General features: G+C 39.3%; 1 protein-coding gene across 3 annotated transcripts in view; it reads right to left on the reverse strand.

The window, feature by feature from the left end:
* Positions 1–26,416, reverse strand: part of THOC2 (THO complex 2) — an 83,663-nt gene that overhangs the window by 45,121 nt on the left and 12,126 nt on the right. For all 3 annotated transcript variants that reach the window (XM_029067121.2, XM_029067120.2, XM_029067119.2), the window contains exons 2-10: positions 18,450–18,508; positions 15,562–15,653; positions 13,434–13,485; positions 9,692–9,762; positions 7,874–7,995; positions 5,965–6,098; positions 3,308–3,474; positions 2,546–2,638; positions 706–861 (exon numbers count right to left, since the gene is read on the reverse strand). In XM_029067121.2, coding sequence (XP_028922954.1) covers positions 706–861; positions 2,546–2,638; positions 3,308–3,474; positions 5,965–6,098; positions 7,874–7,995; positions 9,692–9,762; positions 13,434–13,485; positions 15,562–15,653; positions 18,450–18,508 — 946 coding nt within the window. The remainder of the gene's footprint in view (positions 1–705; positions 862–2,545; positions 2,639–3,307; positions 3,475–5,964; positions 6,099–7,873; positions 7,996–9,691; positions 9,763–13,433; positions 13,486–15,561; positions 15,654–18,449; positions 18,509–26,416) is intronic.

Here is a 26,416-nt window from a genome sequence, read left to right on the forward strand (position 1 = left end):
AATAAAAAATGAAATTTATGTCAAAATTGAAAAAATGCTATCTCCTTTAATAAAGCTGTCATAATTTATTAAATGTGCATTTGAATAGGGCTGTGATCCTCAAATATATTTGCCAAAAGGGGGCTTAGGAAAAATGTTTATATTAACCAAAATGCTTAAATTTCACTATCTTCCATTTTCAAGACCTCAGACAGACCGACAGAAAATAAAGTTATTACATGCTTTCATGCACAATTCTACTCCAGTCTCAAAAATCTACACTACTCTTAGCCATGCTCTTCTCCTGGTCTTTTGTTCCATACCTCTCTGTTCTGACTTTCCCTCCCTTCGACTGCAACTTGCTTGTGTTTGCTAATGGAATTAAATTTTTCCACCCTCCCTCCCAAATGGGCTGGTCACATACTTGCCAAACTGGCATTTTAACTGTTTTTTTCCTTAAACATAAGATGTTCATTTCCCCGATTTTCCCACATGACTTGTCATTTTCTAAAATGTTATGGTTTCAATCCTCATATCCTCTTATTTCCATCCAGGTTCAGCAATGAACTAATAAGTGTCAGTAGCATTTGGTCTCCCTGCTGCACTCTGCCAACCACTGTCTCATGTACACAACAAATGTACGAACACTGACGTAGCTCTTTTGGATCTCTCTCTGGTATTCACTTTACTTACAAATGTTGTACTTTTTGGGGATGTATTAAGTACCTTTTCTGTCTTCTCCTCTTCTTTCTCTTTGTCTTTGTCTTTCTCTTCAGTCTTTTCAGAAGACAGTACAACCATGGTAAGTTTCCGAACAATTTGTTTAGCTTCTACAATCTCTCGTTTGTGTTCTTCAAGAATGGCATTATCCACTGGAAGAAGCTAATATAAAAACAGTTTATTCAGAAAAAACTGATAACACCACTTCTTTTTCTTCTCACACCAAATACCCACCCCCTGCACTGCCATCCTAAGATTTACATTTGCACAATATTTCTCAAAATGGAAAAAATTCTCTCAAACACTAAGTTTTTCTAACAGCTTCCCTATATGATTTTCCAATTTGAAAATACCAAAATACCATCAATATGTGCACTTAATGTTTACAGAAAGAGCTACGCATATATTTGCTTCCTAACTAAATTTTCCCCAATAATTCTTAGCTGATTGTAACTGTTCCCTGAAACATAACCACTTCAGTTATATTTCAAGCACTAATATCAAAATGAGTCCTCGTAAGGAAAACTAGAACTATGCATCTTCACTAGTACATGCTAAAATATAAAATTTTACAGGTTTTTTTTTTCTTGAAAGAGGAACTTCTTTATTAAGGGAATCAAATAATTCACATGTACCTTATTGGAAATGTTTGGGTTGTAATACTAAAAAAAAAAAAATAAAAAAAATTAATGCACCTTAAGTGTTTTTTCCTTAAAGAAAATCAGGAACTATAAGGCTTGAGGGTTCATATGTACAGAGAGAACAAGTACTTGATTTGACCAACAAACCACAGTTTCTAGTTTAATATCCAAGTGGATAGAACCATTACTTTCTGAGAAAAGATGAATAACTACAGTTTACTCTTAAATTACCTGGTTTCATTATAATTTGGTGTGCCCTCTTTAATATTAGTAGCCAACCACCACCCAGCAACCACATTTAAACCTAGGGTCATCCAGCAGAAGAACAGTGAAGACAATTAAGATGATATGAAATTAACTTCATGGTGGCCCAATCCTCTTAGGAAGTATTCCTGAAGGGTGCCCAAACTGAGTCATTCAAATAGGCTAAAGAGGGAACTATGGAGGCAATGGAAGCAAAATAACCACTGTTCACATATAAACACACCCAAAAATCTTAGGCTAGAATTAGGGCTTCTCCAGACCTTAATCACTTGGATAGGTTCTGGATTGCTCACCCTGGGCGAGGAGTGGGTAACCCTTACTCCCAGCACGTCGCACACGACAGGAGTTTCACCACACTATTAAAATATCCATCACAATTACAGTGGCATCTGTTAAAAATTTACTGTGTCAAACACTGTACTAAGAGCTACACTATGAGCCAGGTAGGACACAGTCCCTGTCCTACATGGGGCTCACAGTCTAAGGAGAAGGTAGGAGAGATATTTAATTCATTTTCAAGATGCGGATACTGAGGCTCAGAGAGGTTGAGAGATGTGCCCAAGATCACACAGTGGGCTAGTGGTATATCCTAAGATTAGAAACCAGGTCCTCTCATCCCAAGCTCGAGCTCTTTCTACTCTGCCAAGCTGGAGAAGTAGGTGAGTATGGATGGGGAGGTAGGAGCAGAAGTATGTTCTGAGGTGGATAACTTTTGGATATTAAAAAAAAAAATTAAAACTGTATTAGGCTTGGGACTAGTGTCTAACATCACTGAGACAACTGAAGATAAAGTAACTCATGAGAACATAAAAAGCAAAAATGCCCTGCCAAGTACCATTACCACACAGCCTCTCTCTTCAGCCTTATTCACTTTCTAGGAAAGCATTGTCACTTATTTTTTTTACCATCACCCACTTCTAAGACAAGTAGGTGTGACTTACATGTACATAAAGATCTTCTAAATCTATAAGATGATGTTGTAGGAGTACAGCAGCAACTCTGTACAAAGATGATGGGGTCTCTCCATTTGGTTCCTAAAATAGACAAGTTATTTACACTTTTACTTGAGATAACATGATTTTGTCACATGAGAAATGCAATCTCCCACTGTTTGCCCATAAAAACAACCAGCAACCCAGAGATTAGAGATAGGCTACTTGCTACTATGTCTTATTTCACATGATACTTGGAATCAGACCCAGATTCTTGACTCCACATATCCTAACAGGGGAAAAAAATGTTTCCCAAAAAGGTAATAATATATTAACAGTTTTGGTCCAAGTAGAAGGGAAAAATTGCCCAGTCCGCATAACCTGGGAGGTTGTAATATGACAAATCATTTCTTGATGAATAAGCACTTCACAGAGCTTTCACCATAATTCAGTGAATTTCTATATGCATATCAGTCAATACATGACAATAAAAGAAAGGCAATCAAATCAAATAACATCTACAAAAAACCAAACCAAAATTAACAATATTTAAAAAGTATTTATATCTGACATGGGATGGCATAATTTAAAGAATGTACTTTCATTAAAGTATTGGGAATGCATTTTGATTCTTTGAAGGTGACAATCTTATCTAAAATGGTTTAAAAAGATACTTCATGTGTTGTAATTCAGGGTCCAACCAATACTACTTTTAAAAAAAATCAGATATATCCATAAATCAGTAAAATTATAAACTGAAATATATATTACCTGGTAAAACTTAAATTTGAACCCAAGAATATGACACAGTGTTTGAGGTTCACACATATACATGTAGGACTCTATTAAAGGTACAAAGAATTCATCATATTCTGGCCTGCATTCATAGACCTCTAAAATGACATCCAAAACTCTGTTGGGGTCCAGATTAAAGCATCCTACAAACAAAAACGGAGAGTTGAATTATGATTTATAGTAGCTAGCCCTCTGCAAGAGTTGACTTTTTTGAGGAATCTAGAAACATTCACTTCAACACAAAACACACACATGCATATACAGCTCCTGTGTATGATTAGACTACTTGGTCCAATGTGAATAAATAGGAGCACAGGTAAGATACAAACATTTTATTTAAGTACAGTTTCCATAATTCAATTTGCCCAATTACAGCATGACACTGAGTCGGACTTAAATTAGCCCAGCTAAGTGAGAAGTGCATATGCTCTTTGAAAGCACAGTTCATGTGAGGCATGGTACTGTGCAATTGGAAGGTTACAGAATAAAAAGATGGCATTCCCCAATCACACAAATAGTTTGTTTTAATCGGGGAGGCAAACATAAGAATACTTATAACTAGAAAGGTCAAAATAAATAATTCAGAACACATAAACATGAGTGCTAAGGAGAGTGTAAATAAATTCACTAAAGTTACTGAAAAAATGATATTGTTCCAAGAGGTGCCAGGAAATTAATAGGGAAAAGCAAGGGTGCATGATAAAAATAACCTAAGAGCACAAGATTATATATTAAGTCAAACAAATGGCCATCCAATCCAGTATCCTGTCAGTGCCAAGGGCACTTGGAAGAATATGATGTTTATCCTTCTTGATATCCATCCTCTTGGAGCGAAGGCCATTTTAACATCCCTAAATCTGTGCTCAAATAACCCCCAACATTGACCTTGATGAATCTATATTTTTGGCGCAACTTATACAGTATGCTTTCTACATCATTTTTACTTGATGAAGTACCTCCTTTTGTGTCAAGCGTTCATCTTCAATATTTAAGTGGCCTGACACAGCTAGTACCTTGGGAATTAAACAATTTTGTTTGTTCCCCTGATTTTAAAACAAAGGAACTCACAGAGTTGACAGGCAAAAGACTAAGAAAAAGAAACAAGCTGCTCTAAGGGACATATGCTGAAAAAACTGATGGAAAGAAGAGGCATTTCCACTAGTACTCTATAATTAGTCAGTCAAAGAATGAGCATGACAGCTCCATAAGGCAGCATAGGGAAAAACAAGAATTTTTATAATGATAGAAAATTGTCCTCTTTTCTTCCCGAGTCAACTCTTGCATGAGTTGCTTCAAAGTGATTATTACCACTGATAGAACTGTATTACCCAAAGGGACAATGGGCCAATTTTAAATTACTGGTGAAGTATTCAGCAATCAATTTCTCCCAGTTTCCTATCTAAAACATGATTTTTGTTAGGTTTAAAGTTAAAAGAATTGAGATTTCAGAGTGAAAAATATTAACTTGATCAATGGGACAGCCTGGTAAAATTTTGGTTTTGGGGAATGGAAGCAAGACACTCCAAAACTTTGAGGCCCTAAGGGAGGGAAAAAAGTTAAAATTTTTCGTTTTTCCAAAACATCTTCCTCAGATCCATGTCAAGCAAAGTACTCCAAAGTTATAAAGAGCAATATTCATAGTAGAAACAAAATCTGGGAGTTAGTTGCTCTGAGAATACCCAAGCTCTTAACAATAGCTGTGAAAAATTCAATCACTAAAATGCTGAAATATGGCGTGGAGGGAGTGGGGGGAGAGAAGGAATCAAAAATTCAACAGTCTGACATTTACAACTGTAAACACTTTGCCACAAGTGGGAAGACTATTTAGCAACAAATTCAAAGCTGGGTTATTTGAACATCTTTAAATAGTAAAATTTTTCTCTCCTAAATTTTAAAGCAATGGAAAAGTTATTGCATTTAACATTTAGCCTGTAATACCATTGATACCCACAATGGCATAACCATTTAAACAGCTCAGTTGATGGTACCACGCTCAAACAATAAAGCCTACCATTATACCTCACAACACAGCTAGAATTACCATTGGCAGAGTTCCCAAGAGAAAAAGTGGCTTGTAAACTCCTATTAGGTATTATTAAATTATGCAGTTTCTTAAATACCACCAGTTATCCCCCAGTAACAAACCAGAACCAAGGTGACAATAGTAAATATATTCATTTCTGCCACAACACATTTTCAGATGGTTTAAAGCAATAGGAAACAAACATTCACCCCAAAATGCAAGCTTGCTTGGATATTGTGGCACAGTGTGTATGTGCACACAGAAGTGGAAATGGTGAGCACTACAATGCAAGTGTTCTATATTGTAAGGTTTTATAATACAATCCACATTAAAGAAGAACTGTGTGCATTTATACACGTACTCTTGTATTACTCAATGGGCTAGTTTCCAGTTTTTGGTCAAAAAACTCTCACTTAAAGGTAAAACTTTAAAGGGCCGGCTTTTTTGTCAGGAATCAAAACCTAATGGGAATTCATTTTTTAAGAATATTTAGGAGGCTAGAAAAATAACTAGGGCAAAGTTTTTCTTTTTCCCCCCAGAAGATTTCACTAACAATAAAAAAAAATGACCATTACTTTCTAAATGAAACAGAAAATAAGTATTTACTTACCTATTAATGATTTTATATTTTCTAAGATTAAATCACTAGTAACATTTCCAGATAAATCTTGCCCCAGTTCAGCAATCAGCTTTGCATAACCTTCATTCTCTTCCCTTAACAAATTGAATTTCTGCTGCTTATAACTAAAATGGAATGGAGAAGTTAAATAATATTAAAAATAAAGCTCAAATGTACACAATGATCTAGCATGGCTACTATCACCAAAAAAGTTTAATCTACTCCAGATAGAGATTAATATTTTCTTTTCTATTTGGTTTTGGGGGGTGGGGGTTGTTTTTCTTGACAGAAACTCGATGTTGGTTTTCCACACTCTCACCCTAATATCACAGGGATTTCTTGAAACCCAAAAGGACAGATATCTCCATTAGCCAGCTATGTTATAATTTGATTTATACAAATACAAATTGTAGATAGAACCCCTAAGGTCATATGGGTAAGTTTCACTAATGGAACTTTAATTTATTATATGTATATATGTATGTGTGTGTATGTTCATTCCCTATTTTAGTTTCTTGTTTTATCAGTGGTATTTATTGAGCACTTACTAAGTGCAGTACTAAGTGCTTGAGAGAGTACAAGAGAGTTGGCAAACACATTCCTTACTCATAACGAGCTCGCAGTTAGTGCGGGAAACAGACATCAATATAAACAATGCATAATATATAATCTGACAATATGTACATCCTCTAGACCGTAAGCTTGTTGTGGGAAAGGAAGGAGTCTGCCAACTATGTTGTACTTATTGTATTCTCCCAAGTGCTTAGTATAGTGTTTTGCACAATTAGCACTCAATAAATACTACTGAGTGAATACATAAGTACTGTGGGGTTGAAGGTGGGGCAAATATCAATGCCCAAATTGCACTCTCTCTGTCTATATCTATATATAGATATATATATGCACTCTATATATATATGATCAATCATTTTTATTGAGAGTTTACTATGTGCAGAGCACTGTGTTAAGCGCTAGAGAGAGTACAACAAAATTAGCAGACAGGCTCTCTGCCAATAAGCTAGATACTGTACTATTATCAAAAACAGACTTTCCATTGTAGTCTATGGAAGTCTAGGAAATCGTTTCAGTCACAGCTGGGCTATTGGACTTTAGGGGTTGGTCTCAGCCAGCTAAGCCCATCCCCGCCAGTCCCAGTGTGCAGAGGTGGACCACAGGGCTGAGGGACTTGGGGTATCTTACCTGAGCTAGAAATTTTTCAAAATCATAGCTCTATAATAATAATAATGTTGGTATTTGTTAAGCGCTTACTATGTGCCAAGCACTGTTCTAAGCGCTGGGGTAGACACAGGGGAATCAGTTTGTCCCACGTGGGGCTCACAGTCTTAATCCCCATTTTACAGATGAGGTAACTGAGGCACCAAGAAGTTAAGTGACTTGCCCAAAGTCACACAGCTGACAAGTGGCCGAGCCGGGATTTGAACCCATGACCTCTGACTCCAAAGCCCGTGCTCTTTCCACTGAGCCACGCTGCTTCTCTATAAGTACTGTGTACTTATAGAGAACTTCTCTATAAGTACTGTGTACTTATAGAGAACTTCTCTATAAGTACTGTGTACTTATAGAGAACAACTCTATAAGTACTGTGTACTTATAGAGAACTTCTCTATAAGTACTGTGTACTTATAGAGAACAACTCTATAAGTTCTCTCTAGAGACTTAAACATCTAAGATCAAAATATAAACAAAATACAGTGCCTGAGCTATTACCATAATGCAGTGTTCCTTAATAGGCTCCAAAAATAATAAGTGGCCACCAATCAAGAATCAAAAACATGGAGATATAAAGTCTTAATACCATACTCTAGGAAGCAGTCTCAAAATCATATAGCCCACATGACAACTGGTAAATTCACCTACTAAATAAGGAATGCATACTCACAAAAGTTTTGTCTTGATTTTTACAGATTTTTGATTGAACTGCTGCGATTGCTTGATAAGCCCTAATGATTCCAATGTTTCTGGATCCAGTCGCTCCTTTAGAACTGTGTCTGAAACTAAGTACTGCACAAAACAGAATGTAGAGAGATTTTCACATAGAATTACCTACATGAACCTTTACCTAAGGTAATAACACAAAAATTCTACACTTCCTAATAACACAAAGAATTCTATTTTTCTTATTTGGTGGTCGATTTAATCCAAAATAATGGTAAATAATTTTTTAAATATTTCTTTCTTGGCTATAAAGATACGCCATAGGGTTTTTTGGGGGATTTTTTAACTAGTAATATTAATTATGCTTCATTCCATCATTAATATGCTGTCACTCTGTCTATAAGGCCACTATATAGGCAAGGATACAACTGAGGCACACTTTGCCCTCTGAAGAAATGGGGATTCCTAGAATCCACAAAGCTTGTGATGCTAATTCTGTGATGGGGCTGTGGATCTGGAGGTGTACTAGAGTGAATTAGAAACAGTGTGGCCTAATGGTTAAAGCATGGGCCTTGGAGTCAGGGGACCTGGGTTCTAACCCTGGCTCCAGCATTTGTCTGCTGTGTGACCTTGGGCAAGTCACTTATCTTCTCTGTGGCTCAATTACCTCATCTGTACAATGAGAATTAAGACTATGAGCTCTATATGGGACAGGGACTGTGTCCAACCCAATTACTTTTTATCAATCCCAGCACTTAATTTGGTACCTGGCACAGCACTTAAAAACACACACACAAAAAAATAATTCTAGAGGGTCCCAAGAGTCCAGAGAATTAATTCCCCCCACCATACTTTCTACATAAAATAATCACCTCCACAGGTAGTATGGACCCGATGTGGGCACTTCACACCGAGATTGGCAGCCCTGGAGCTCACTGCTTCTTCCAGACCTAATGTCCTTCTCAGAAGTACATAGTTAAAGGAAAGATGCTGAGTAAAGGGTCCTAAGATTCACAAGGTGGCTTTCCAGTTCACTTCCAATGGTTGTGGCACATTAACACTAAGTAACCTCAAGTACCTCAAAACTAGCAACTGGGTGGTGGGAGGGTGGGGGAGGTCTCATTGCTCCCCACATGTCCCTAATATCACTATCTATTGTGCTCCAAACATACAAAGGAGGGCTACAGACAAAGAAATGTATTAGGAGATTAGAAGGTACCTGGGAGGGCAGTGAGCTCCCCAGAGTCATTTTTCCTTTTTAATGTGGTAATTAAAAATAGTAATCACTGTAATTTGTTGAGCACTTATACGCCCAAGTACTGTACTAAGATCTGGGGTAGATACACCACATAGGGCTCACAGTCTGGAGAACAAGAAATGAATCCCTATTTTGCAGATGAAGAAACTGATTTACAAAACAGTTAACCAAGGTCACAGAGGAAACAAATGGCGGAGCTAGGATTAGAACACAGGTCCTGTGACTCCAAGGCCTGGGCTTTTTCCTCTAAACTATGCTGCTTCTCTAAACTGTCAACACACTATAGGTAGAGAAGGAGAGGTAGATGTAGACAACCAGATGCCCTGAACATTGTCATTACAAAATTATGGTAATTATCCAAATTAAAGAATGTTTTCCAGTATTGTCCCTTTGCAATCCTCTTTATCTAAAACTGCAATTTCATAAAATCCAATCTACAAAGCAGATGAGGGTATTGACGTTGGATTCCTAGAGAATATTACATTATCCCAAAAATCAAACATCATATTCTGAAATGCAAAGTTTAAGACAAAAGAAACGGCAAACAAAAGAATATTTACTTACCAAACACGCTAACACCAACTGTGTGAACTGATCTCTCTTGCTTTTTTCTTCTAAACAACTCGTTTCTATATCTACAATGACACAGGTAAATAAAAGAATTCTTTATTCACTCAAAACCTACAGGGGATATTGAAATTAACATTTAATATCAAATTTAATCTATACTATTCCCTAGATCCTTCATATTACTTTTCAGAGAAGCATTCCTTGACTTTCTCCTAATCAGTCAGGGAAATCAGTTTTCATATATAGATCAGTCAATATGAGACCACTAACTTACTAGCAATGAATCTGGCAGTTTACTTTTTTCCACTAAAATTTACATTTAGGATTTTATTGTCCCATATTTCCCAAGATACAGTATATTATCTAAGTATATGGAAGCTGATTTCTTAAAGGATAACAAATACAGTGGAAATTTAGGCAAAATATATATATTTTGAGAATAAACCAAAAAAAAGTATAAAACAGTCTCTGTGAGTTTATGCAATTCATGGAAATAGGAATTACACTACACAACATGACTAACCATTTTAAATTAGGGCTTTTTTATTTCAGAATCAAGGGGAAAAAATTTACATTCCTGCCTAGTAAAAGATAAATTACCTAGCCCTTCCTCAACAATAAAACACTAGTAAGGACCATATTTTTTACTCCAAGCACTCCAATACTTTGTGAGTGAGAAACTAAAGTGTGGGAGCAACATGACCTCACGCAAAAAGCATGGGTCTGGGAGTCAGAGGACTGGGTTCTAATCCCAGTTCTGCCCCTTGCCTACTCTGTGATCTTGGGCAAGTCACTTAATTTATCTGTTCCTCAGTAACCTGATCTGTTAAATGAGGATTAAGACTGAGCCCCAGGTGGGGTAGAGACAACATCCTGATTCTCCTTTATCTACCCCAGCATTGAGTACAGTGCGTGGCACATAGTATTCTCCGAAGTGCTTAATACATTCATTACCCTGCACACAGTAAGCACTCAATAAATACCACTGACTAATTGATAGTAACCATTTTAAGATCATTTAAAACAAGAAAATTGGTCTTTAATTTCTAAATATCTATACCAAATAAGCAAATTTGGTGACCAAATATGGCAATAATTTGAATAATAAGTACATTTGGTAAAATATAGTGACAGTGTGTGCTACCTTTAAAGAGTATTGGAGTTTTGCTTCATGAGGAAGCAGTCCTAAAGAATCTCAATAATTTTGAAATAGGTATTATGAATACCAAATCACTGTCCCTGCTAGGCTCAATTAGTCATCCAGAATTAATTGGAAATTATGTTGAAAAGCCATGCTCTTCCTTCCTGATTTATACCCTAGATTCTTCTAAACTGCTTTTTGCATTTCAAAAAGGTCACTTACCATTTGGCAACTTGAAGAGTAGTACTCAGAGGGGGAGGGGGAAAAAAATCAAGCACTGAATTTTAAATTGTTCACTCACACTGGTAATATAAAGCCTACTTATAATCACTAGTTTTAATAAATTTGAATCTAATTCAAACTTGATATCCTTGAGATTAAATTATATTTCAAATAACTAACCTTGAGAGGCATACTTTTTCAGTTGAAGGTCAAAAGTCTTTTATTCCAAACTTGCAAAAACTTTTTTTAAAATGGCATGTTTTAAACACTTACTGTGTGTCGAGCATTGTTCTAAGCGTTGTGGTAGATACAAGTTTACCAGGTCAGGCACAATCCCTGATGCACAAGGGCTCACAGTCTATCTTGGAGGGAGAAGGATTTAATCCCCATTTTGCACATGAGTAATCCCCATTTTAATCTTAATATAATTTAATTTTAATTAGTTTGACTAAATTGATCAAATTCAAATCAATTTAATTTACTTCTAACTTAATCCCCATTTTATAGATGAGCTAACTCAGGCACAGAAAAATTATGCGACTTGCCCAAGGCCACGCTGCAAGCAACTGGAAGAGCAGGGATTAGAACCCACAGTCTTTGACTCTCAGGACCATGCTCTTTCCACTGGGCCACACTTCCCCATGACGGCACTCAGAGAGTGAATGAGACCTGACGACTCTGGTCTTCCAGCTGACAAGTTTAACTTCTCAATAGGCAAAGTAGCTATTTCTACAACTACTCCAATTCCATGCAGGTTAAATATTTTGGATTTGTATATTGATCTGCCTACTGTGTGCAAGCACTGAACTCGGCACCTCAGAGAGTTCAGTACTTTGTAGAGCTGGTTCCTACCCTTGAGGATTTAATGCTCTATTAAAATTAAAATGCCTATCCTTACTCTTTCCAAACCTAAGGCCAAGATTGTTACAAAAAACAGCACTAGCTGCAAAAATTAAAGCATTCCACAGCAAGCACTCAAATACCATCGACTGATTATAAACTAATCCCTAGCACGTCAACAATAAGGAGCTCTTGCTTTCATTGTACTCTTTCATTCACCTATTAAGAGTACTTTGGCTTTAGTAGGTACTCAATAAATACTATCATATGAACTGCTCACTGCATGCATACATTTGTTTAATTGTATTTCATAGCATCATGACAGTGGAAGGAACTTCAAGCAGGAGTGCTAACTTTCCATTTTAAACATGGGAATGAATGCAGGAGAGGCAGAAATGGGGATGGGCCAAGAGGATAAGGAAAACGAGATGAAGAAGAGGGGTTATTTTATCTCATCTCAAGACAGAGGCTAAAATGACAAGCAGGGATTACACTGCATCTCGAACTACCAACTGGGCTCAATGAATTCGCATTCCCTCTCGTCTCAGTCTCCTCCAGGATCCCCACCACTTGTCATCTACTTAGGTGCCAGGCCAGGCCCGACCCTACAGCCTGAGGAAGATAATCATTCATTCAATCATATTTATTGAGTGCTTACTGTGTGCAGAGCACTTATCAGAAGCCTTGAAGCCCTGGGACTATATCAGGGGCATATCAACTTTCCTGGGAACAAAACAGGGTAACCCACCACCAACGTGGCTGCATAATAAGAACAATAATGTTGGAATTTGTTAAGTGCTTACTATGTGCAGAGCACTGTTCTAAGCACTGGGGTAGATACAGGGTCATCAGGTTGTCCCACGTGAGGCTCAGTCTTCATCCCCATTTTACAGACGAGGTAACTGAGGCACAGAGAAGTGAAGTGACTTGCCCACAGTCACACAGCTGACAAGTGGCAGAGCCGGGATTCAAACCCATGACCTCTGACTCCCAGGCCCTGGCTCTTTCCACTGAGCCACGCTGCATCCCCACCCCTTACCACTCAGCAGGTTGGAGGGAGAAGAGGGCTAGCTATGGTTGCCCAACCTGACCCAAAAGCCTATGGGAGCTAAGCAAATGGCGGCTGCCTCACGGTGCCAGGTCCGTGGAGGAAGGAAACCTCCCCTTTAGTTCCCATGGAGTCAGTGAAGATGATCAAGTGGTCCTTCATCCAGCCCTCCGATTCTAGGTGTGCCACTTGGGCTTATTTCATTACTACAGCACTTCAGGCACTATAGAAAGATCTACAATTGGAGACATCAATCACTCCCAAGCTGAACTAACAATGTCTGGACACTGTCACATATAAAACAGTAAGATTTGGAAACTGCTCACTGATTGGTCAACATTGATGGTAATGAGTCAAGTTAATTTCGTTAACAGTTTATCACAAAATTAAATTCAGATGATTATTTTGGGTAAAAAACAATTTGCAAGACAATTCCTTTAGGTCAAAAGGGCATGTTTTACCAACTGGTGTTTTTTCTTACCTACCTAATATGCAGAATACATCAGCTAAAATGGAGGGCATGTCATCACGAAATTCCTAATTGGAAGAGGGAGGAGGGTAAATACAAGAAAATTCCATAGTAAATATCTGAATAAATGCAACAAAAAAGTATTAGGATTAAAATATAATAATTTGATTTTTGCTTTAAAAAAGCCTGGCATCTGTGCATGCTACTTAGCTTTACTATCCAAAATGATATAATAAAAAGGCAAAAAGATATCATTCTTCAATATAATCTATTAAAATATTTCACAAAACCTGAGGAAAATTAAAATAATCCAGGACTCTACACCATACTCTACACCATTAAAAGGAAGACATTTTACAAAAGATAAAGAAAGTTAAAATAAGCCGCAAGGACATCAGACACCAAACTTTAAAATTAAGATATTTGACCAAAGGTGGGGAAAGTTAAAATACGACATAAGGACATCAAATATCACAAGTTTCCCACCCCATCCAAAAAAAATAGTTTAACTTGTTTCACCCAAGACTGTTAAATACAGTTTGTAGAATTCAAATAAAAAAGTGTTACGTAAGCCTAGAACTCTAAACGACACTCGCTAAATGACTTGCTAAGTTGGACACAGGCAAAGTAAGCATCTGCTGCTGGACCAGAAGGAATCAGATGGAGACCTTTCCTTCCAACCGTCCCGTGCGCTATGAAGCAGTGACTGCCACAACAGCCAATTCCCTCCAAACAGCAAGAGCAGTAGTATTAGGAAGGCACAAGTCGGATCCCCATATTTATGAATTTCCTGTTTCCTCCAACAACTCGCCACTACTGTGGCTTGAACCGGCTCTCTTCCACCTAATCTGCCAATTAAATCAGATGTGCCCTGACCTTGCTAACATGAGTCAAGGCAGCTGGAGGGTAACTAGAAGAGAGAGGGGACTGCCTCTCAAGAATGTGTGAGCAAAGGAACCTGGATTTTCTAGTCAGTAATTGCCATCTAGAGGGAAAACCCCTCAAGCTCCCAAGAATATAAGGGGGTAGCTAATGGAGTGAGCCTCTGATCTGTCCTTTGGAGTATGGTGTTATAAAAGAACCCTCTATAAAGAAGGAGGTGAGAGAGAGCGCTAGATTCAAGGGAGGAAATGAGTAAGCAAAAATAAGGACCCCAATCAAAGCAAAGGTTGCAGAACTGGGTCCAATCCAGGTTCAAGGCAAAGCAAGAAAACTGGGTGCATACACACAGATGAAAAAAAAACAGAGGCTGTCCATTAGACATAGACACCACCACAATTCCTGAGGCAGGCTCTGAGATGGATTTGTCTGTGGTTCACTACATATACTCTGACTTCTCGATGCCATCTCAATGTATTTTACACCAAGGAATGGCTCCAACCTCATAAGGTTCAAAATATTAAAAAAAAATCTGATAGGGAAAGAAAAAAAAGTACACAACTGCCCCACTTAGATTAAGCCAATATATGTCAATTTCATATTTGAGGCCAAAGTATGTAAGGGAAGATTAGCTCAAATGTTGGTTCTCTTAGATCATCATTTGGGGATAGGTCCTACCTCACTCAATTTCCTCCAATACTTGATGATAATCACTCACGACAGATGATCTAGTGTGATAGTTACCACTCTATCTTTTTGATTTGAAACTAGCCTTAATTCTGCAGGAGAGGGAAGGGAGATGAAGCATAACTTCTTTAAAATGGATAAAACCGGTGAAGATATGCTTCTACCAGGTTACTATTATTTACAACAGATACTAGGCATTAGATGTTTGCCTAAACCAAGGTAGAACAATACACCTTCAGTTTAAAAAGCTAACATTTCTGGATTGGTTTGAAAACTATTTAAAAAAAAAAAAATCAGGGGACACTTTTTTTTTTTTTAAATATGGACCACCAAAATATTGTTGCAGGTTTACTTCCTAAGACACTCTTACAAGATTTGACTTCCTTCAGTCTGATGATACTGGATAAATGAAGCATCAACTGAAAACTAGGATAAAATATTTCTTTTCATGGTCATTTTACTACCAAAATTTCAGGCATTTTACTATTTCAGGCACTAAATTACAAGGCACACCATCAGCATTGATTTTTATTGTTTTTCCCCTTCCAGAAAGATATCAAATGGAATACAATACTTACAATAATGTCATTCAGGACATTAGAAGCTTGATCATGCTTTAGATTTCCTTTGATGACATGATATGCAAGTTCATAGAGAGCCTGCTGGATTTCTGTTGACCAAAAAATAAAACAAAATTTTAAGAGCAAGATTCAAACACAATCCAGGGAGCATCTCTTCAGGATAACACTTCGTATAGCGGGTGATAACTACAAGTGCAATTTGACTACAGAAATATTACTAGTAAAAAGAAACACACCCCCATACCAATTTCACTGAACAGATGGCAAAAAAACATTTTCAAAAATAGACAAGACTATCCTTTACCCACAGAAAAAGTCCACAGTGACTGAAGTAACCATTCCTCTTGGCTTCCCCACCAAACCATGTTTTCTGAAAGGAGGTGGAGGAGGTGGATGCAGTAGGGATAAAGCAACAGGATTACATGTTGTTTAATAGGGCTTTGAAAATGGGAAGAATTGTGGTCTCGTGGATAAGAAGGGGGAATAAGTTCCATGACAGAGGAAGGAGAATGTGAAGACAGGGAATAAGAGAAAAGAACGAAATACAATAAATAGGTTGGTGATAGAGGGGCAAAGTGTGGGGACTGGACTGCAGTGGAAGAATGGTGAGGTTAGGTAGGAAGGGGAGAGCTTATTGAGTGCCTTCTGGGGCATTTTATTTGTGGAAATATTTTAAGACAGTCCAGTTCACCCTGAAAACCTTTTATTACAGCAAACACCACCACTCTCACACTACCCTAATCCCTATAAATAAATAATATACATACACACACGAGTGAGAAATCAATTTTCTAAAAGGAAAAAATAATCCCATTATCAGAACTGGAGGTTACATCTCATCCCATTACATGTAATCTACTGTTCGCAGTGTGTGATGAATCACAGATCGGTATTCAATAATACTACTCATTTAGTTCACCAGAAACCCAAAAACCCTATAGTCACTCTATACCAGATAAATACTTTACATTCCGTAGTTCTATAACAATTTCCTGACGCACAGTAAGGAGCAATGTAGCCTAGTGGAACGAGTACAATTCTGGGGGGTCACAGGTCCTGGGTTCTAATCCCAGCTCTGCCACTGCTGTGTGACCTTGGGCACGTCACTTAACTTCTCTGGCTTCAGTTATCTCATCTGTAAAATGGGGATTAAGACGACTGTGAGCTCTAAGTGGTACAGGAACTATGCCCAACCCAATTACCTTATATCTACCCTATCAGTACAGTGTGGCACACATAGTAAGCACTATTTAAACTCCCCCCCAAAAAAAACCCCACCCAGTGAAAACATGCATAACTATTCTAAAAGTATATGAGAGCCTTCCATGGATCTTGTTACTGGGTACTCTATACAGAGTATCATCTCCTTTAGCCTAGAAAGAACCAGGCTTCAGTAAATTATGGCTTTTGGCGAGTTTGACTCTCATTCTCTTCTTCCTCTAACTCTGATTCAGTTTTGAGTACTCTGGGTGAAACCCAACCGCGTTCCTTTGTGCAGAGCTTCTGTAGTTCGTCTCTGCCTCGACATTCCCAGTGCTCGCTGCTATTCTTGCATCTCTTTCTCCTGATCCTTGCCCTTCCTTCCTCCAACCAGTACGGCCCCACCCCACCCCACCTTCCTTAGCCTCCCTCCCAACCAAGGCTGGAACAAGAGCAGCTTCAGCAGGACCATAGAAGAACTGAAGGGATTGGGGGAAAGGGGGCTCAACATGACTGCAGGCCCTTTCACTGTTTCCACCTGCCCTCTCTTTGCATTCACGATGTGCTTGTGTACGATAGGAGTCTAGGCTGCCATAGCCCTCTCCACCACCTCCACCACCTCCTCTTCCCCATCTCCCCAATCATTCCATTCTTAACTGTGCACCACCGGTGCCACCCCTCTATAAAGGTTCCTTTGGTGAGAAACTCCTGAACTAGCAAGACAAAAAGGGGGGAAAAGTCTTAATTAAAAATCTAAATTTTTGAAATCCACCCCTAATTTTTATCCATTTACATAAAAAGTTACCCCCCCTCCACTATTCTTTTACCTGACAGTTCCATTCCCCTATGCATAAAAGGTCACTATGTTTTTTTTTTTTAAAACTTTACACAATAATCTCACAGTAAATTAGAAAATTTCCAGATTGTTTCACCACTATGTCAGAGGGCTGGAAATAGACAAATTATTCACCACTGAACGTTTGTTTTTAACCAAATGGTATGTTATTCAAAATGTCTTTTCCAAACAAACTTGTAAAGAAAGGATCTCAGTTTAAAAAGCAAAAAGATGGAAATGGAAATTCTTGAACTTTTCTGGAAAGCGAACCTTCCCACAATCAAGTTTGAAAAATTGAGCAAATCACCACCACCTACAGTATCATTTAATAAACGCTGTTACACTGTCCTAGTCTAAACAAAGCAACAGTTGTGACCAATTATGAAAGTAAAACCACTGGAAATAATAAAAACATATCCAGGAATAGAGGACAAAAGTACCTTTAATAAAATGGAAACTGTCATATTAAAACTACTTATTTCACAAATCATTTTAAATTATATCTGATTTACAACAAGCAACTCTTCCCTCCTCCAGTTTCCTATGGCAACTGCTTTAACAAGATCCCCAGACAACTCCACAACATAATAAGAAGCTTAAGGGAGTGCAAAACATATCACTCTATTTGCACTGTAAAACGATCTCAAATAGAGTCAAAAGTTTCTCTATCATTTTTCAAGCTAATCATTTGGCTTGATCACCTAACTTTACATTTTTTATTTACCTAATCAGTCCTACATCAAAAGTAAAGTGTTTTGAAAAAATTCAATAAGTCATTTAATTCCAGAGAGTTATCATACTAAAACAAAAAAACCCTCATACCCTAAAAGAAATAAAATATTTAACTTACCTCCAAAAGTCATATTTTCATGGCTTTTATTCTCACTTAGAGTGCGGCATAATTGCAGACTGAAAAAAAGACCAAAACATGATTTGTATTAAATTCTGGTACCAAAAATGGAAGTTCATTAAATTATGCAATTTTGAAAACTCCAAATATAATAATAATTGTCGTATTTGTTAAGCACTTACTATGTGCCAGGCACTGTACTAAGCGCTAGGATGGATACAAGCAAATTGGGTTGGACACAGCCTCTGTCCCACTTGGGGCTCACAGTCTTAATACCCATTTTACAGATGAGGTCACTGAGGTCCAGAGAAGTGAAGTGACTTACCCAAAGCCACAGAGCAGACTAGTGGCAGAACCGGAATTAGAACCCATAACCTTTTGACTCCCAGGCCCGTGCTCTATCCACTACACCATGCTGCTTCTCTAAATATCCAATTGGTCCTTGACTTGTTCTAGGTTACCTCTCTCAAATCACATTTAGATTATTATAGCACAAGCGTCTGAGAAATACCATTAGTTGTAGTCTTTCAAAAACTTAAATGACACACTCTTCTTTACAACTGTCCACTGGAATACTGCATTGTGGCAGCTTTCCTAAAAAGGTATGTTTTACGTTAAACAATTTATATTTTTAAAAAACCTAATGCGGCATATTTAGCTGCAGACACTGCCCACGTCCCACATAAGGCTCACAATCTAAATTCCCATTTTGCAGATGAGGTAACTGAGGCATCGAGATGTGACTCGTCCCAGGTCACAGAGCAGACAAGTGGCAGAGCCAGAATTAGCACCCAGGTCATTCTAACTACGAAGCCTGGGCTTCGTAAGCCAGTAAGCCACACTGCTTCTCTGGAGTTTAAAGGTATATTTTGCCTAATTTTTTATTAGTATTTAGGAGGCATTGTAAACCACACTAAATATTAATTACTTATTCTGTGGCGATGGCTGGTTCCAGTTCCCCTCAAGGTACTAAATGGTGGAATGAAAAGAAAGTCATATTAGACACACCTCACAATCTCATCTCTCAATCCTTGTTCCAGCACCCTCTGTCCTAATTTAGGGTTAAAGAATGCAAAAAGACCTAACAAGCCAAATTCCAACCCAATCAATGATGGAATCATAATCATCCTGCTAGTTAGGTAGGGAGCATGGAGGTAGAAGACCAAAGGAGGGGCCATGGAAAGACAGTGTTCTAGTTCAATTCCATACCACCCAGCTACATGATTTCATTTTGGTTTTGCACTTCTGAAACAGAATATAGAGCTGAGAGGCAGCCAAGAGTAACCTGGGTTCAACCGACTATGCAAACCTACCGAGCCCGGGGCATAAGGCAGAAGGCCCAGATCACCGGGCCCTAAAATCCTCCCAGCCACTCTCGATTTTCTGGGTCCCAGGGGGCAGGCTGGTAGTTGGATCTCCCCAATCCTGCTGCCCAGCACCACAGCAATTGACTCCTTAAAATCAGTGGGAAGACTCTTCTCTCCCCGGATTGGCATGCAGGAGGATGAGCCCGACTCTGTGCTCTTGACTTTCACATCCCTACAATGGCTTAGCTCAAGAAAGGTGGGGCCAATTGGGAAGTATGGTTCCTCTGCCTCCTAACATGGAATGTCTATGCCTCCTTTCTCTCTGGCCGCTCATTCTCAGCCTTTCACGGGTTTCTCCTCTGCCTTCCATCCGCTAACTGTGGGAGTTCCTCAATGCTCAGTTCTGGGTCTCCTATTCTCCATCTACACCCACTCCCTTGGACAACTCATTCGCTCCCATGTCTTCAACTACCAACTCTACACAGATGATTCTCAAATCTACATCTCCAGTCCCAATCTCTCTCCACCTCTGCAAGTCTCACATTTCCTCCTGCCTTCAGGACATCTCTACTTAACATGTCCAAACCAGAACGCCTTGTCCTCCCACCCAAACCCTATCTTCCCCATGACTTTCCCAATCACTGTAGGCAGCACCACCATCATCCCTGTCTCACAAACTTGTAACCCTGGTGTTTTCCTCGATTCATCTCTCTCATTCAACCCACTGATTCAATGTCAGCAAATCCCATTGGATCAACCTTCGCAACATCCCCAGAATACATCCTTTCCACTCCATCCAAATAGCTATCACATTAATCCACTTATCCTCTCCCAGCTTGTTTACTGCACCAATCTACTTGCTGACCTCCCAACCTCCTGTCTCTCCCCACTCCATACTTCACTCTGCTACTCTGATCACTTTTCTAAATTATTCAGTCCATGTTTCCCTGCATCTCAAGAACCTCTGGTGGTTGCCCAATCACCTTCACAAACAGAAATTCCTTACCATCAGCTTTAAAGCACTCTGTCACCTTGTCCCCTCCTACCTCACCTTGCTTCTCTCCTACTACAACCCAGCCCACCCACTTCACTCCTCTACACCAACCAACTCACTGTTCTTCGATCCCATCTGTCCCGCTGCTGATCTCTTGCCCGCATCTCACCTCTGGCCTGGTACACCCTCCCTCTTCATATCCAAAGCATGATCCTGCTCCCTATCTTCAAAGCCTTATTAAAAGCACATCTCCTCCAAGAGGCCTTCCCCAACTAAGCCCTCATTTCTTCTTTTCTCACTCCCTTCTGCATCGCCCTTGAACTACACCCTTATTCACCCCTCCCTGAGCCCCAAAGCACTTATGAACATATCTGTAATTCATTTATATTAATGTCTATATCCCCCTCTATACTGTAAGCTTGTTGTCGGGAGGGAACGTGTCTACCAACTCTGTTATACTGTACTCTCCCAAACATTTACAGTGCTCTGCACACATTTAGTGCTCAATAAATATGATTGACTAGAGGATGACTAAGATGCAGCTGCACACATTTTTTTTGCTTTCCACTTTTATCTAGCTGCAACTGACACCTCCGTTAAGAAACCTCTTTTTAATTAGCAATATTTTGTACACCGGAAAAGAGAGTCTCACTCAACAATAACGTACCAAACTAAATAGAAGAAAAGGAGGGGGGAGTTAGCCAATTAAGTCATCTCTCTTTATGTACCATTCCACTACCCCAGCCCGGCAAACAAGGGTTTCTAGTAATAACTGCTTTTACTGAGTGTGAAGGAAAAATACGACAGGTTTGAAGCATATTCCCTGCCCGGAAGGAGCTTACACTCTAATGAGAGGATCATGGGACCTCTATTCAATCATATTTATTGAGCATTTACTATGTGCAGAGCACTGTACTATGCACCTGGAATGTACAATTTGGCAATAGATAGAGACAATCCCTGCACAGGAATGGGCTCACAGTCTAAACGGGGGAGACAGACAGCAAAGCAAACAGAACAAAACAAAACAAGTAGTCTGGCGCAAACATCAGCAGGATAAATATGATCATAGATATATACACATTAACAAAATAGAGTAATAAATAATATATACAAATATGCACAGTGCTCTGGGGAGGAGACGGGAGAAGAATAGAAGGCAGGAAAAGGGGTAACGGGGAGGGGAAAAGGAGCAGAGGGAAAGGGGGGATCAGTCTAGGAAGGCCTCCTAGAGGAGGTGAGCTCTCAGTAGGGCTTTGAAGAGGGGAAGAGAGTTAGTTTGGCAGATGTGAGGAGGGAGGGCATTACAGGACAGTGGTAGGACGTGGGCCAGGGATTGACAGCGGGACAAGCGCGAATGTGGGACTGTGAGGAGGTGAGCAACAGAGGAGTGGAGTGTATGGGGTGGGCAGTAGAAAGACAGAAGGTGAGATAGAGGATTGGGGACCCCCTACGCCGACCTGATATGGTGCCAAATGTAGATACTGCCTTTTTTCCACCCTTCTCCACTATATATATCATTTCCTCCGACTGGGGTACTGAGCGAAAGAGACTGCATCAATCCAAAATGATGATGTCACTTGCAGCACAGACTGGCTGCTATCACGAAGGACTGGCTCATGCAGACAAGATCCGGCTATGCCTTCTTTGGGAGCGGTAGCTGATAGGGGAGGTTGGTGACCAGTGTCAATGCTGAGATCAGGCCTTCCAAATTTGCCCTGAGATAGACACCTGAGGACACTGCGCTCTTCCCCCAACAACTGCACTTGCCTGCATGTTGCCAGCTCGTGATGCTCCTGCAGTTTTCCTGCTCCCATCTGGTAATCTGTTCAGTCAATTGTACTTTTTTTTTTTGGTGCTGTTCTTCGTGATTATCATTTCTTGCTTGCTAGCCTCAACAAGAAAACGGAAAAGATATCTTCAACCGTTAAGGAACCACTCTGAGTGTCACGCTCAGTGGTGGCTTACCAAATAGGTGAGGGAGCAGTGATATCTGCTCCTTTTGAGCTCTCTGATCTATTCTCTTGTGTCCTCCCACCTGCCATCTGCCTCACAATGTGTATGGCTGGGTACAAAGGGACCAAGCAAGAGCGTAGCTGGCTCAAAAAAAATCATGCATTCATTCAAGAGTATTTGAGCGCTTACTATGTGCAGAGCACTGTACTAAGCGCTTGGAATGAACAAGTCGGCAACAGATAGAGACAGTCCCTGCCATTTGACGGGCTTACAGTCTAATCGGGGGAAGACAGACAAGAACAATGGCAATAGAGTCAAGGGGAAGAACATCTCGTAAAAACAATGGCATCTAAATAGAATCAAGGCGATGTACATTTCATTAACAAAATAAATAGGGTAATGAAAATATATACAGTTGAACAGATGAGTACAATGCTGAGCAGATGAGTACAGTGCTGAGGGGATGGGAAGGGAGAGGGGGAGGAGCAGAGGGAAGTGGGGGGAAAAGAGGGTTAAGCTGCAGAGAGGTGAAGGGGGAGGGCGGTAGAGGGAGTAGAGGGAGAAGGGGAACTCAGTCTGGGAAGGCCTCTTGGAGGAGGTGAGTTTTAAGTAGGATTTTGAAGGGGGGAAGAGAATTAGTTTGGCGGAGGTGAGGAAGGAGGGCGTTCCAGGACCGCGGGAGGACGTGGCCCAGGGGTCGACGGCGGGATAGGCGAGACCGAGGGACAGTGAGGAGGTGGGCGGCAGAGAAGCGGAGCGTGCGGGGTGGGCAGTAGAAAGAGAGAAGGGAGAAGAGGTAAGAAGGGGCAAGGTGATGTAGAGCCTTGAAGCCTAGAGTGAAGAGTTTTTGTTTGGAGCGGAGGTCGATGGGCAACCACTGGAGGTGTTTAAGAAGGGGAGTGATATGCCCAGAGCGTTTCTGCAGGAAGATGAGCCAGGGAGCAGAGTGAAGAATAGACTGGAGCAGGGCCGAGTCCAGACACATTTTTCCCCGGAAACACTGGTGTCAGGGTAATGCTTCCCCAAATAACACGGGGCGTTGCTGTGTTTTCAAGATAAAGGGTGTAAGAAGATCTCTCCCAAAAGACACTCACATGCAAGGATGTGGTGGTGGCTACAATGAAAAAGTGAAGGATGATTCTAATTCATTTTCCAAGAGTAATGAAAAAACTGAAGACCATCCCTCCAAAGATGTTTACTTGACATATATTTTACTCATTACACTTTTGAGTTATTCCATTTGAATTTCTTTTTATTATAAATTGGACTGCATTTCTTGTTACTTGTACGCCTTTTCTTCCCTTAGACTGTAATCCCCTTCTGGGCTATGGATGGTTTCAAATTTCATTTTTGCTTAATTATTCCTGAATTCAGTACAATCCCTTGCATTTTATATGTTAACTAATATTTTAGTTGCTTTCATGCAAAATAGGAATGGATTTGAAGTTATAAACCCTTGTTTTATTCTGTGAACTACTCTATTGTTTGCATGATCCTGTATTTCCAACATCACTTTGCAAATAAAAATTCTAGTACCGATTTTGAGTTTTCTATGTTTTGGTTTTAGATTTTTCTGGTAAAATTTTCACTTAAATTCCTAGTAACATTTTTTCATCAATATATTTTACTGCTAGAGAATTTGATTTCTGTTTGTGGGGAAAAAAAATAGAAATTTATTGCAAGTTTATAAATCTGTTTTTACACACATGGGCATGTGAGGGCAAGCAATTTTAATTATGTTTTGCAACTGGGGAATACCATACCTTTGAGTTCATCCAACATCTATCTGTTAGTACATAATTTAAAAGGTTGAATGCTTGTCTCCCTCCGTTCTCTCTTTCAGACCTCTAGTCCCCACTTAAATTACTGGTCTCTGGAGACATTGAGAAAAGGGATTCAAATAATTCAGCCAACACAATAAAATGTATTAAAAGTTAAAAATATATTATGTATCTTCACCAAGCTGAGTCATTCAAATGCCTATAATTATTAAATTAAAAAAAATTCACATACCAATCTAAAATCCAATAAATTTACTATAACAAAAGTTCACCAAATTCTTAATTTAGCTTGCAGGATACAATCTAGAAAGTTTTTCCTTAATGCGAATCAAGATTAAACCACTAGGAAATTTAGATAAGGGGGCAAGCTTTTATAAAATGACATACAAAAAATGAGATTAAAAAAAATTAGTGTTCTGGTAATCAGATCATTAAAAGACAGGTTGTCAAAAACCTCACTGACGTTAAGAAGAGAACACTGGTCTGTAAAAGGATTCCAGACTACAGAGCGTGGAGGGAAAGAAAATAGGGCTTCGACTGGAAGGCACCTAATTGTTAGCACCACTTTCGCTATTAACCTCAGTTAATACAACCTTGATTACCTCACTTGCAAATGGGTTAAGTGTTTCGCCCTATCAAATGGGGATTATTGACTTGACAAAAAGATTCAGCTGTCATAAAATGCTATTGAAAATAAAAATGCTTTCTAAATTCAATGCCTTATAATTATTCATTTGAGGAACTAAAGAGGAAGAGAGTTCTCTCTGCTTGGAAGCTTTTGGGGTGGGGGTGGGGGATAAGAAAATGAGAGAAAAATAAGAAATGGACCTCATGTGTAAACTAGCTCCATAGGACTATCTAACTTCATGAAAACTGCAGCATCCATCAAGGTAACTACTGCCTGCTGGGATATGGAGCCAGTGCACATCATCAGTCCTTTGGTAACACATGGGGCCTGGACATAAAAAAAACCTTTTTAAATCCTTCACAATGTGCCACACCCCCCTCTGGTCATCTGCTTCCTCACTGCACTCCATGTCCCAGCAAGAACATGACTGGCAGGACCAAGTGGCTCTGCACAAACCACTACCAATTCATTGGGACAAAGCTTACTCTTAATTAATGGACTGTCTCAACTGCTTTCCTTTCCTTTCTTCTGGGAGATGTTAATAGGTGGAGAAAGTTAAAGAAAGTAGCCAGAAATAGCTAGGGGCCTGCATAATCTGCCTCTGAATGAGAGGTGACTGCAAGCCTAACCAGATGCGATAAGGAAGTAGTGAATTGTGCATTAATGCATTTGAAAGAAACCTCCAAACACCAGCAAAATGGGCTAAATCCTTCTGGACTGTTGGTGACAAAGAAGTCATTTCCAAATTATAGTGGCATTATTAGCCACGTAAACCTAGCAAACTGAAGCATTCAGGTAACTGAACAAAATCAGGCTCTGGCCATCTGGGAAGTGCTTTCCAATTCTGTTCTGGTAATCAAGATTTTTGGAGCTTTTTTTTTTTTACTACTACTTTTTATGGTACTTGTTAAGAACTTACTATGTGCCACACACTGTAGTAAGCACTGGGGTAGAAACAAGCTAATCAGGTTGGACACAGTCCACAACCTACATGGGGCTCATAGCTTTAATCCCCATTTTACAGAAGAGGTCCCTGAGGCACAGAGAAGTGACTTGTCCAAGGTCATACAGCAAACAAGTGGCACAGCCGGGATTGGAATCCAGGTCCTTCTGACTCCCAGGCCCATGCTCTATTCACTAAGCCATGCTGCTGCTTATTAATATTATTAATAATAATAATATCTTAGCTAACCTTTGCTTGGATAGCTCATTGGTTCAAACTTTCTTATGCAGAGTTATCCTAACATAAATCACATCCTGGATGACCTGGGGAGGATGATGATGAAATAAATAATAATAAT

The sequence above is a fragment of the Ornithorhynchus anatinus genome, chromosome 6 (assembly GCF_004115215.2).
Source record: "Ornithorhynchus anatinus isolate Pmale09 chromosome 6, mOrnAna1.pri.v4, whole genome shotgun sequence".
Classification (NCBI taxonomy): domain Eukaryota; kingdom Metazoa; phylum Chordata; class Mammalia; order Monotremata; family Ornithorhynchidae; genus Ornithorhynchus; species Ornithorhynchus anatinus.